This window comes from Natator depressus, chromosome 7 (assembly GCF_965152275.1).
Source record: "Natator depressus isolate rNatDep1 chromosome 7, rNatDep2.hap1, whole genome shotgun sequence".
Lineage (NCBI taxonomy): Eukaryota > Metazoa > Chordata > Testudines > Cheloniidae > Natator > Natator depressus.
Genome location: NC_134240.1, coordinates 87,859,751 through 87,872,739, shown reverse-complemented (window position 1 = coordinate 87,872,739; position 12,989 = coordinate 87,859,751). Strand labels below are relative to the sequence as shown.

General features: G+C 46.5%; 1 protein-coding gene across 2 annotated transcripts; it reads left to right on the top strand.

The window, feature by feature from the left end:
• The first annotated feature begins 3,105 nt into the window (after positions 1–3,105).
• DKK1 (dickkopf Wnt signaling pathway inhibitor 1) lies at positions 3,106–6,704 on the top strand. 2 transcript variants are annotated; one of them, XM_074959005.1, is made up of 5 exons: positions 3,106–3,625; positions 3,716–3,878; positions 4,137–4,280; positions 4,641–4,817; positions 6,497–6,704. In XM_074959005.1, exons 1-5 carry the CDS (start codon positions 3,377–3,379, stop codon positions 6,502–6,504), a joined length of 741 nt encoding a protein of 246 aa, XP_074815106.1. In that variant the 5' UTR covers positions 3,106–3,376; the 3' UTR covers positions 6,505–6,704. The 2 variants fall into 2 exon arrangements, with proteins under 2 accessions (XP_074815106.1, XP_074815104.1); XM_074959003.1 differs by lacking the exon at positions 6,497–6,704 and having other exon boundaries at positions 3,108–3,625; positions 4,641–5,221.
• The last annotated feature ends 6,285 nt before the right edge of the window (positions 6,705–12,989 follow it).

Sequence of the window (12,989 nt, the reverse complement as noted above, 5' to 3'; positions counted from 1 at the left end):
CGGCCCGGCCCAGCCTTTTGTAGGTGCTTTGCAAACTGACCCTGAGCGACCACAGGAGGGCGCTGAGCGCGTTACTTTTCACTGTCCCCTGCCGGACAAGGCCCCGCAAGTCCCCAGGAAACGCTTCAAGCCAATCCGCCCCTTCCCGTCTCATGCAGGCAGAGGGCTGTGGGGCTCTTTGGCCGGCCGGGCGGCCGGCCGGAGACTCGCACTGCAAGCCAACAGCGCGCACTGTCGTGTGAATGGATTTGCGGCCAGACAGACGCTGCCCCAGGCTGTGCTGCTGAGCACAGTGGCTGCGCAAACCCCAGCGAACGGACTGTTTGGGGCCTCGCCATCCAGGCTCACGGCTGATTAAGACCTGGGATCCCCGGCGCCTTTGATCTCCGCTTATCAAAGCGAGCGCTCAGCAAGCTTCGCTTGACACGCTGAGCAAACACAGCCCCGGCCCCAGGGACGGCGTTGAGTCCTGTCAGCTGCCGAGCCAGTGAGCCGGACGCGGCGTGGTGCGGGGAGCCCGGCAAGCCGGGTCCCCCCGCAGCCCCAGCCCGCGGGGCCCAGAGGGCTGCGAACCAGCCCCGCCCTCAGGGCGGGAGGAGACACACGGGGCCGGGGGGGCCACTGGCCCGTGCCCAATCGCAGCGGACACGGCGCCATGCGGGGGGTGGGGGGGCTGCTCTAGGCTGTGTGTAACGTGCAGGCTGGCACGGCGCCGACCCTGCAGCGCTGCGCAACGTGGAGGCTGGCACAGTTCCGTATTAAGGAAGCGCGAGTGGGGGGAGATTAGCCGGGCACGTTGCTGACGTTCAAGCCCATGGCCGGAGCCTGTGCAGCGCAGCCCGCTCGCTTCCAGCGCTCCTAGGTACCCAGCGCGCCTCTTCTGGAGCACGTGCTGGGCAGCCCGAGCGGCGAGCTCTGCTTTTAGGTAACCGAGGGGCTGACTGGCTTGATTTGGAGCCAATTGTTACAGCCCTGCGGAGCCACAGGGCTGGGAGTCTTATGGGAAGTGCGGCAGGCTGGCCCCAGGGAAATACTGCGCTAAATGAGAGCAGAGAGGCGGGAATACCCGCCTTTTAATGGGTGAGAGCGCGCAGCCAGGGCCGGGCATAAATGATGCTGGGAATAAAGTGATAACTCTGTGTTTTCTTGGGAACTGATTTTACTGTTCGAGGCCTTAAAGGTTCCTAAAGGGCTCAGCTAACAATGTTGACTAATACAGCAGCTAATAGTCCACATTAACTGAGTCCTGCAGTGGGAGCCCGCCTAACCTATACAGAGGTGAGTCACATCTTTTCAGACCTCAGCACCATGGTTTCCCTAGGTGCGCCATTATAAAACAATACATAACCTGCCACATAGGCAGTTAGACACCAAAACCCAGAGCTGAAGAAGGGCTCTGTGTAATATGTGTGTATACGCCAAAACTTGTCTCTTGCACCTTCTTGGTCCAATAGAAGATACTCCCTCACCCACCTTGTCTCGCTCATAGCCAGGGACCCACACAGCTACAACAACATTTGCAAAAAAGTGGTCGTCAGACATGGCCCTCCTGTTCAAACAGATTTTATTCCTCATGGCAAAGCCCTAATGAGCTATGCCAAGCCTTTGTTTATTTCCTATTAGCCGAGATAAGCTTGCCTGGAAAGTTTAACCTCACACTACAAGGCCCGATCCTGCCTCTAATTACAGTAGTAACCCTAGATCACTGAACAGTCCCTTTGAAGTCAATGTGCGAGTTAAGGCTACAAATCCAGACCACCGCTTGCATATGCCGCAGTGGGATGATGCAATGTGTTTTTAAAGCACCAAACAGCGCTACTATCCCATTAAGAGCGGAAAGGGGCTGCTTTGGTAGCTCAAAACCTGTCTGGCAGGTGAAAACCTCACAATCCAGGCCTCTAAAATGCGCAACGCCCCCCAAAACCAGAGGGGGCGAGGCAGGCTCGCTCAAGAGCCATTGTTATGAAATCCTGGCCAAATCGTAGGAACAATATACAACCACTTGCTGCTGCGGCTGTTTGACATCCGGCTAGAGCGGGGGGAGCGCGAATAGTCAAGTCGCCCCGTCCCCAGGCGGGGATGCTAAGTCACCTCTTTACAGCAAAGGCTTATTTTGTAACTTCGTCCCTTTGCACTCCCGAGTCAGAATACCCCTTTAACTTATGTGTCACAAAGTTATGAACTATTAGTGCTTCCCAGTGCCTAAAAGACAGTTAAAAGGACCGGCAGCCGCGCCTTATCACTACGTGCTAATCAACCTAGGTTTGTTTTAGGAGGCTTCGACCAGATAATTAATTTGGCACACTGTTTTCGGCAGCTTGGCGCTGCACCAGCCTTTGATCTCCGTTGTATGTTTAACCAGCGTCTCCCATTACACTGAGGGGGCAAATGCTGCCAGTTGAGGAAAGCATTTGAATAAAGTTAAAACACACCTCTTGAAATGGCGACTTGACAGCTTCGGACTCTACCTCGCCTTCCTACATTTGTACAGGACAAACCATCCTTGAACTAATTTGCAACTAACAGATGCCAGGCTCCCTCTAAATATCCCATCAAAGGATAATTAGAAAGCGTGGCCTCCATTCTTACGCAGCGTTTGATGTGGAAATTAGGTGTGTTTTGTTTTGTTCAAAGAAGATTATATACAGTGAAAAACGCCAACTCAAACAGCACCCTCCGGGAAAACGATTGCGCCTCGTTAAATGCCACCCTCACACGTAACAGAGCCGAGTAATGTTCGGCTTCCCCCCTGAATACACAAAAGTCCACACTGGGGGGGCTGGGAACGTGGCCTGGGCAGCTGACCCCGAGCACAGGCGACACCCAGCGGCCCCGAGGGAGGGTGGGGGTTCGGCGCCGTGTGACAACATGTTTTAAAAGGAGGGATTTCAGTCACAAAGTGTACGCGATTCCCACAAAACAGGCAGCCCTCCGTGCCCGCAGCTCAGCGGGAGACGTTGCTCTGGGCTCCCGGCCGCGAAGAGCCTTGTGGCAGCACCAGCTGCCTGGGAAGTCGTTGATAATTTTCACGGCGGCGATTGCGAAATCCCCCTCTTGGGACTCGGCCAATGAGGAAGCCTTGGGGGTGGGGGGCAGCAGCGCAACCCCCAAGCTCGCTTTGAAATCTCATCTTTGCCTGTGGCGCCCTCCCCCCTCACCCCGTAGGGGCGGGACCACGAGCCAGTATAAAGGCAGCAACAGGCAGGCAGGTAACTACCAGTGGCGGGCAGCTGTGCGGAACATCTCTCTGCGCCACCGCGGGCTTGCGCTCGGCAGCGGCGCCCCAGCCCACCAAGCGTACAGCTACCGCGCGGGTCCCTTACCTCGTGCGGGCCGGATCTGACCCCGCCGGCTTCAGCTCGCTGCCGCCTGGAAGATGCTGCTGTGCGCGGAGGGCGCGGCCCGCCTATGTGTGGCGCTGGCGGCCGCTTTGTGCTGTTGCTACCCCTGGGCAGCGTCGGCGTCGAGTGCCGGGTTCGGCTCCAGCCTCCTCAACTCCAACGCCATCAAGAACCTGCTCCCAGGCGGCGCCGCCGGGCAGGGGGGCTCCTTCGCCAGTGCCGCGCCCGCAGACTCTGCCCTGCTCGAGGCGGGCAACAAGCACCAGGCCGTCGAGACCCACCAGGTAGGTGAGCGGCCCGTGAGCGGGGCGCCAGGGGCTCCTCTGCCCCCCCGCGCGGTGAGCCCGCTCAGTAGCGCTGTGTCTCCCTTGCAGCCTTTCACGTGCTCAGAGGACGAGGACTGCGCCCCGGACGAGTTCTGCTCCGGCGCCCCGCGCGGGGCCGGCTCCGCAGTCCCGCTCTGCCTCGCCTGCAGGAAACGCCGGAAGCGCTGCCTGCGCCATGCCATGTGCTGCCCGGGCAACTACTGCAATAACGGTGAGCAGCGGGGTGGGGTGCGCGGCCCTGCCGTGCTGTTGGAGGGGCGGGGAGGCTGGCCCCGGCCCCGGCCCGGCTGCAGGTGCAATAGCTAGTCTCAGGTGGGTCCCAAGGGCCGTGTGTCTGCGCTACTGCGGGGAGCACCCGCCTACCCGATAGCTGCGCACCGGCGGGGTACCCTGCTGGCGTGGCAGCCTCCAGCAGGGCCCTGGTGTGTTACCCAGGCTGTGCTGATTCCTGCCCTGTTTCCCCGCTCAGGGATGTGTGTGCCATCTGAGCAAGGTCACTTTCTCCCCGGGGAGATGGAGGAGACCATCATCGAGAGCTTCAGTCCTGACCATGGAATCCCGGACTTGCATCCCAAAAGGACCACATCCCCATCCCAGCTGCACCACCTGAAAGGTAAGGGGGCCTGGTGGCTCTTCCACTAGCAAGTGTAACTAGGTGGGGGTGGGTTAGCCGCAAACATTGCTTAGGCTTCCCCTTATTCCTGCAGTATACTAAACCCATCTGTAAAAGGCATTTTAACTGAGGCACAGCGCAACTGGGGTGTCTGCCAGAAATACCACCTGAGGAAGCAGTGAGGCTAAATGCAGCCATCCAGCTGCTTGTCTGTGGCTCTCTCCCCCTCAACTACTTTCTGACAAGCCCTAGACAAAGTCTGCCTCCATACTGCAATTGTTTGTTCAAGTCTTTGCTGTTAGACTCTCCTGCAATCCAGCCAATTTACCACAGGCTTTTAATCACTTTCTCCTTTCAAAGGTCAGGAAAGTACCACCTGCCTCCGCTCTTCCGACTGTGCTGCTGGATTGTGCTGTGCACGGCACTTCTGGTCCAAGATCTGTAAACCTGTCCTTAAGGAAGGCCAAGTATGCACCAAACACCGAAGGAAAGGCTCTCATGGCCTGGAGATATTCCAGCGATGCTACTGTGGAGAAGGTCTGTCCTGTCGGCTACAAAGAGATTATGCAACCACCAACTCTTCCAGACTGCATACTTGTCAAAGACATTGAACACCACTCCTCACTACATATGATGGACTTTGGAGGTTTCTGGGCAGTGCATTGTTTGTTTTTTGGCAGTTCATCTCTAAGGATATACAGATTTGGAAGTTACGCTAAGTACTCTATTTCCCCTTCCTACAGCTGGAATATGAAGCTTGTTTCTTTAAGAAACTTTCAGTGACTAATTGCAGTAAATTACTGTGTTGTAAATATTCAGTGTGGCACTTAACTGTACATATTCCAGAATTTTAATTTTTTCTAAAGGTGCTGCATGATCTCTAGTCTGCTATTGTGACACATTTTGTACACACTGGTTTTATATCTTCCCAAGTCTATGAATTGTCCATCTGGAAGTGAAATAAATAACTTAAAAAAAACACTTGGCATTTACTGATAAATTTCTCCCTACCTCTGCTCTAAATGAAGAACCATCTGAAGTTGAGTTTAAGTAACACTAACTTGTTAACTCTACAACGTGATGTCCCAAATGGATGTACACTTGTCATAAAAAATTATATGCATATAAACTGATATGTCTCCTTTTCTTAAGGATCTGCATAGGAAGAGGTGCACAGTTGGTTAAATATGAGGGGGGAGGCTTGGTAAATGGTGGTGGTCTCTATTTCCTTTCCCTCAAAATAGGTCAATTGCCCTGGAAACCATAAATCCTAAATTGTGGATGGTCTTAATGGGGAGGAGAGAATCATCTTATCCCCAAATGTGTGCATTTGCTTTCACTACCTGTGTTTCTTCTACATATAAATAACCCTAAACGAGTCCTCTTGCCACAGACAAAATGCATTTGATAGAGGGGAAGTATATGTGAGGATCAGATATCATCACACTACTTGAAGAGAGCATTCAAGACGGCTTGAGTAGGAGAAGGCTAACCCCTACTCCTTTCTGAGAGATGAAGGTGGTTGCTATCACTCTCTCCATTCATTTGAGAGTAATGTGTGAAAGTTGTTTCTGCTGGCTAGTTTTAGCTCCCAGTGTCTTTTTCAGGAGCTTGCATCTCAGCCATTAAACCAAAGAAACTGGATGCATTTCCTAGACTCGTGCATCCAAGTGGTAGAGCTTCAGCTGGTGTGAGTTGCCATTGGCTCCACTGGTACTTTTTAATCGCTCCAAACATGCACACAATTGTTGTGACAAGTCACTTTTCTTCCAGTGTCTTACCTTTTGTGATCTTCAACTCTAGGCCAGCCTGTGAGAGGGGCTCAGGAGTCTGGGCTGCCTGCAAGTGTTGCAGGAGAAATCTTTTTCCCCTCCAAATCACTGTTTTGCTTTGTTTGCCTGCTGAGCCCAAATCACTCTGATTGCCTCTCCTAGGACGTGTGGAAGCAGCACTTTATTAAATGTGAAGGCAGCTTTAACGTCCTGTGAAATGCACTCACATAGAAATGCAGCCTTTTCCCTACATTGCTTTAATGTTACCGAAGTGAGTTCAATTTCATCTCAAGGGGCTTCAGCCAATAATGCCTGTAGCATTGGGGCTTGCTTAATTCAGTGACCAATGGGGCCATATCAAAGCACAGGAAATTGGCATGTTGTGACACTGCCTTTTAGTGGTAAATTTCACCTCTGAGATTGAAACGCTCTTTCCCCTTGCAGAGCTTTAAGCATCAGGAAGATACAGTTCCCACTGATCTAAGGTCGGGTCTCAGGAAGACACACTAGAGGGGAGGAAACAGGAAACCACTTGCTGCAAAGGGAAGAAAGAGGATCCTTCTGACTCAGAGGAAGCAGCAGCCAAGTCTTGAAGGGGGAAGTGCACTTAAGTTATCCTTCTTCAAACCACTTCACCCTTAGGACTGGATTTCAGTTTCACCTGGAAAATGGTAAGGGGGTTTCCACATAGGAGGGCAAGGATCTTGATGTTTTACCAAGTAATAAATGGAACTGTTTCCACCCACTTGGTTTTATAGAATCATAGAATAGAATATCAGGGTTGGAAGGGACCTCAGGAGGTCATCTAATCCAACCCGTTGCTCAAAGCAGGGCCAATCCCCAATTTTTGCCCCAGATCCCTAAATGGCCCCCTCAAGGGTTGAAGTCACAACCGTGGGTGTAGCAGGCCAATGCTCAAACCACTGAGCTATCCCTCCCCCCATTAAGGCCATTCATAGCAGCCTCTGAATAATCCAGGGTTGGTTATGATGAGAAATGAGCCAATTGTGATCTACGTTACTACAGTTATGGATTAAATCATAACCCAGGGAAACACATTTCTGCAGCGTCATGCTGGCAGCATTTCGTTTTATATCTTATTTTTATTAGCACCAAAAGCATGCAAGATACCAGTGTAAAATAAGTTTTTACTTTTGTTACAGTGAGCCATGTATCTGAAACGTCTCAATAAGCAACTCAGCTTTTCTGGTCAAGAACTTAACATAATTGAACTATGTTGCTAGTTTTTTTTAATGCACATAAGTGGCATTTGAGCCCTCAAGATAACTTGGTGAGAGTACAAAAGTCAATGCGTATTGGCTCAGTTGAGCAGTGATGGTCATTGTAGTGTAAATTGCATGTTCAGACAGTATGTTCAGAAAGTGGTAAAGTAACTCAGTGGTTTTTGGCATTTGGTTGGTGTTAAAAAATGAGTAACTTTGAGGAAAGCGCAAGTGTAAACTGATTGGGTGTGGATTTGCAGTGGGACCGCATACTTTACCATGCATACTCTTGTACCTTTCTTCTATAGTCCTCCTTCCAAGTTATCCCCTGGTTTTGGCATCTGTTTGATGCTATTGTTTTATAGGGGCACCGATCATTATAGTATCAGGGGTCTAGATTCACAAAGGTACTTAGGCACCAAACTCTGGGGTTAGGCATTTAAATCCCAGTTTTAGGCTCTAATTCATGAAAATCCTGCTGAAGCGTGAAGGCACCTGAACTCACTCAGCACCTACGTTTTTGCAGTAAAAAGTTTCCTGGGTGCCTATGTTTCTGCCTCAGGTGTCTTACGCTAGGTATCCAGATGCCTGTCTCCTGCCTGAGCCCCAGAGCAATTCACAAACTCAGGAAGATAGGCTTTGGCTGCCTAATATGTGTTTGGGATCCTATCTAATCAGCATGCTCAGAGGTTCACACAGAACAGCTGGGGAGTGAGGAAGAGGAGAACCTCCCATAACTTTTATTCCAGTGGTTAGGTTATTCAGTGTGTCACATTACCTGTCCACAAGAGGGGAACGGATCTGTCAACTCTCAGGTGAAACCCTAACCTCTGGGTTATTGGATAGTCTGATGTAGGGCACCCTCAATTGCTCCTGTGGAAGCTGTTCCACATTGGAGCAGAGGGGCTGGACTCCTGCATCTCCAATATCCTGAGACAATGCTCTTACCACTAGGCTAGAGAGTCATTCTGATGCTAACATGTTTTCCCTCTCTCTCTCTGCACCCAGTGACTCTTTATGTGGGAGTGGCAGATCCCTGACAAAAAGTTACGAGGGAGGTCCTCCTCCTCCTCCCTCTCCACCACCCTGGCTTCTTACAAAAAACTCCTTAGATGCCTAATTCCAAAGCGGGGTCATTGCTGACTTATGCCAATTTGGGCCATTTTTTTCATTCAGGGTTTTTGTTTGCTCCATTTCTCAGGATACTAACACCTAGTGTTTTTTCTTTTCCATGTTGGAGATTTTTGAGTGGGGTGCTAAAAACACAGTGCTTTAGGAGAAGGGGAAGTGGGATATTGTGCGTGTCTGTGTTTTCCACCCTAGTTTACTTTTGTTTACCTTTTATCTTTCAAAGAGTACTCTGACAAAATAATGAAGAAACATTAAAGAAAGCTATAATAATAACTTTGAGATCTGAAAAAATATGCTATATAAATGAAGAGCACTTTCCAGACATTAATTACTTATTTAAACAGATACACACAATTGTCCTGAAGTCACACAGGGTAAAATTCTCCCCTGTCCAGAGGGCTATCAGAAGCTCCATGAGCCATTTAAGTCCCACTTCAAATCGCAATTCTTAGCACAGAAGAGAATTTCACTGCTACTGCATCATTTGCAGAGGCCAACACTCAAACTGCAGGATTCCTGATTCCCAGTCTTGTGGTTTAACAGCTACACAGACTGCCTCCACTATTCATGACAAAGTAGAAGTTAAAAATGAAAAGTTGTTATAATTTTAATAACATTCTCATAAACATTTTTCTGATGCTTTTTTTTTTTTTACCTTTTTGTTTCCTGCTGGAATGTATTTTTGAAATGTTATAATCGTTTACTTTCCAGACAAATCTCTGCTTGTATAAACAAATGTTTCAAATAGGTCAGTAATAAAATCCCTTCATAAAAGAGACATTCTTTGTTCAGTAACATGTTCTTACATTTGAGATGATGATATCATTATTTACACAAAGTTATGCCAATCTTACTGGCATATGGTGAAATGAAGAGGACTGTACTACTGCAGTTTTCCCTATGTCTGATTATTGAGTGGTTCATCCTCAGGGTAAACATCTTATTCTTTAGATTCAACTCCCATTTTTATACTTCTAAACATTATTTCTGATTTATCTTAGGCCCAATATAGAGATGCATCCTTGCTCAAGAAAATATTTAAGTATGTGCTTAATTTCCATTGACTTCAGTGGGACTTAAAGTTAAGTGTGAGTTTAAGAAGGTGCTTAGGTGTATCCTGATTTGGGACTGCATCGAACATAAAGTGATTAATTAGGCCAGGCCTCCTCAAGTTCAGTCTCCCAATCTACAAGTCTAGCCACTAGACACCAGTGACTTCTTTAATAGATAAATTTATTTTGCTTTAGGGCAGTGTATCAGGAGCACTAGCATCAATAGTAATGTCTATTAGTATCACAAGCAGTGTGGCGTGCAATTAAAAAAAACACGATTGTCCAAAATAATGAATAAAACTTCCACTATACTTCTGTGGTGCAAGAAACAATGATACGTGTTTTATACTTTTGCTTCTGATGCAGCCCCACCCTCAGAGATTTCAGAAAACAATATTGAGAAAAGTTTATTTTTATAGAAATCATTTGTTGATCCAACAGAGAACGCATGCAAGTATTTCAAAAACATGAAAGCACTGCACTCAGAGAGCAGGTGAAAAGCTTAATGGAAGTAAGGCTATACAGAAAAGCTGTTAACTACAAAAACATTTACCCTAAACCACCTGCTTAAGCTGTTTTTACTCTCTTCTAATTTGTTGGATTCAGGTCTCTCTATAATTGAGCCCTGATGTCATTTGAGTGGGGAAAAATCCATACAGGTGGCTTAACATCTAATTATTTCATTCATAATGAAAGGCACAGGTGTAAAAGTATAAATGTTGTTTTCTTTATGTTTTGCAGTAAGTCACGTTTCTTCTTTAAACAAAATAGCTACATCTCTGGTAATCCAAAGTGATGTTTATGGTTCCTTTTACCTTGTACTGTTTCTTGTACTTGTTCTTTATCTGTGTCTGATTTGTGTCCCTAATTAAAGCTTTTAATTGTGCTTGAGGGTAATTGAGAAACTGAAATGGAAGGCAGTTCTAGGCAGCAGCTCTTCTGAGCTTTGATCTTCTGTTTCACAGACTTTGTGATTTGTTTTCCTTTTAGTTACTATCATTTTATTAACGATAAGCAATTGTTGAGAGTACAAGTTGTTTCCTTAAGTATTAAAAGAGTTATACAAAATTAGGGAATACAACAGAGTTGTGACAGTATAGGTTGTGCTACACGAAGTACACACCTGCCACTTCAATAGTGCACAATTGGTGAAACAGAAAGGAGTATCAGGCCTATTGTTTTTATAAAAGTTTACATCAATCTTTTATCGGTTTCTCTTTCCTCAGCTAGTTCATCTATTCATACTTCTGTTAGTTGAGCTGTGTGGCTTACTGTGTGGGCTATACCTGCATTTGAGGATAAGTTTGGGTCCGGGTTTTAGGCTGGCAGTGGCCTTGAATCTCAAAAAAATGCCTTACATGGGGACCTGTGCTGACAGGATTCCACTACATTTAGGCAAGTGGTGGACACTACCAATTTGTCACCTGAATTTGACCTCTCTACACAAATACCCCTCATACATCATTTGAAAGCTTATGACTACTTTAAGATGTCTGATGTGGAGCTTTTAAGTGGTGCTTTTACCATAGAAACTGATATGGCACTGTCAGTCAACAGATTACAAATGACCATTTTGAAGTATTTGCATTTTTTTCTGTTCGTTTAATGACTTGTTTCAAGACATAAAAATTGCGTTTCTTTATGACCTCCAAGCATCACAAAAACAATTGAAAGGGTTAAACAAAACCTAATAGATTTGTGCAGGTATTATTTAAATATAATAGTGCTGGTGATATTTCTAGTCAACATCATCATTGTCTTGTTCATTTATGATCTCTATCTTCATTGCCTTGGCACACACAGAGTTTTGTACAGGGAAGATTGTGCAATTAATTGTCTGTAGTCAGAACAGTGACCTTTATGTTTTTATCACCAAAAAGAGCGTCTCCAAAATGGTAAAGATGTAACACTAGGTGTTAGTGTCCTGAGAAATGCAGCAAAAAATCCCTTGAATACAGGAAGTAGTTCATCATCCACATTTTTCCATTCATGTTGCAATAATGATGTAATATCTGGTTTACCTATGTAAATGGTGGTAGTTTGGCTAGTAACTTGTCTTTTGTTGATGAGTAGATGGAGGCACAAGTAATTCCGGTCTCTGTGCCAACTTCCTTGCTGCAGAAATTGTGGCTTGTCTGTCATACTCTCCCAATTTGTCAAGATATCAGAAGCTTCCTTTGTGTGAACAATATCAACGTCATTTGGCAGTGGTAGGACAGCATGGCGTAGTAGTCTTCCGATACCAGGAGAGACCCAAGAGCATTCATTTGTAGGTGACAAGACTTTATTTTCTCAAGTACTTTTCATGGCAACTTGATTCTGGATGTGTTCTAGGTTTTTCAAATGCTGTACACAGCATGAAAGACTGATTGCCCAGGGAAAATAAGAGACTTTTCTTTCCCAAACTTATTTCATGTGAAGCTGGAGTATATGCAGACTGTTCTTGAAATATGACTCTAGTCATTGAATGGAAGGTATTCTTTCCATCAGTGGGCTCTACATTGATGTCTATATTATCATCTCCTTCACGGATGTGATTTCCACCTGCAGGAAGTGGAACAATTCCATTTGGAATGAACAAACCTTCCTGGAGTCTTTCCACTTCAGTGTTTGCAGCATTAGTGATGAACCACCTCAGCTCATAATTGATACAGAATCCATGAAGCTGTAGTATGTCAGCATCATTGTTGACCCAAACTCATGATGTAACTGTGCAGCAAGGCTAATGTTTAGTGATGTGATAATTTCGGAACCATTAAATACCATACACTCCATAATTGAAAAACGCCTTCTTTAAATGTCTTTTTTGAAACTTCTTGTTGGCTGAGTTATACGCTTCTTTATCTATCAAACTGCTGCACCAACAGGCACAAAAGTAGCTGACCTCTCTAAACTACAATCACCTGGGTTTGAATAATGTTCTGAGGCTTTTATTTTGGCCATTTCAGACCAAAAGATTTAAGTGGCTTCATATAAAAATCACTTGTTTATTTGAAAGCTGTTCATCAGGCTCACTTGCTGGAAAAACATCTACAAAACATTTGGATGACTTACCGGTAAGTTCTTGCTTCAGATTACTAGCAGCTTGTGTAGCATCACCTAACATTATTGCACAGCATGGAAAGATGGTAGAATTGCCTTGTCCATGCCATGCATGGAATGAAATTGCACAACCATAGTATTTGCCTTTGGTTGTCTACTGGAATTGCTTGTCATTTCTACATCAGGAGGAAATAGAGCTTTAGATCTCTGCAGCAGCATTCTTGTTCTACATAAGATCTGTCTCTTCAAATCAGTTGATAAAATGCAGTGTCATAAGGTGACTAATTGTTGCAGTGTAACTAGATGGTTTTGCTCTAATATTCGTTTTACTCAAGTAGGAATAAAGGCATATTGAGTGAAACCGCATCCTTTGCAATCAAGCTTTTGTGACAAAGTTCCTGCTCTACCTTGGTGGGTCTTGCGCTTATTGGCAGATTTGCTCGCCTTGGAGCTTCACGGCAGCCCTCAGCTTGGCCGTTTTTCTGAACT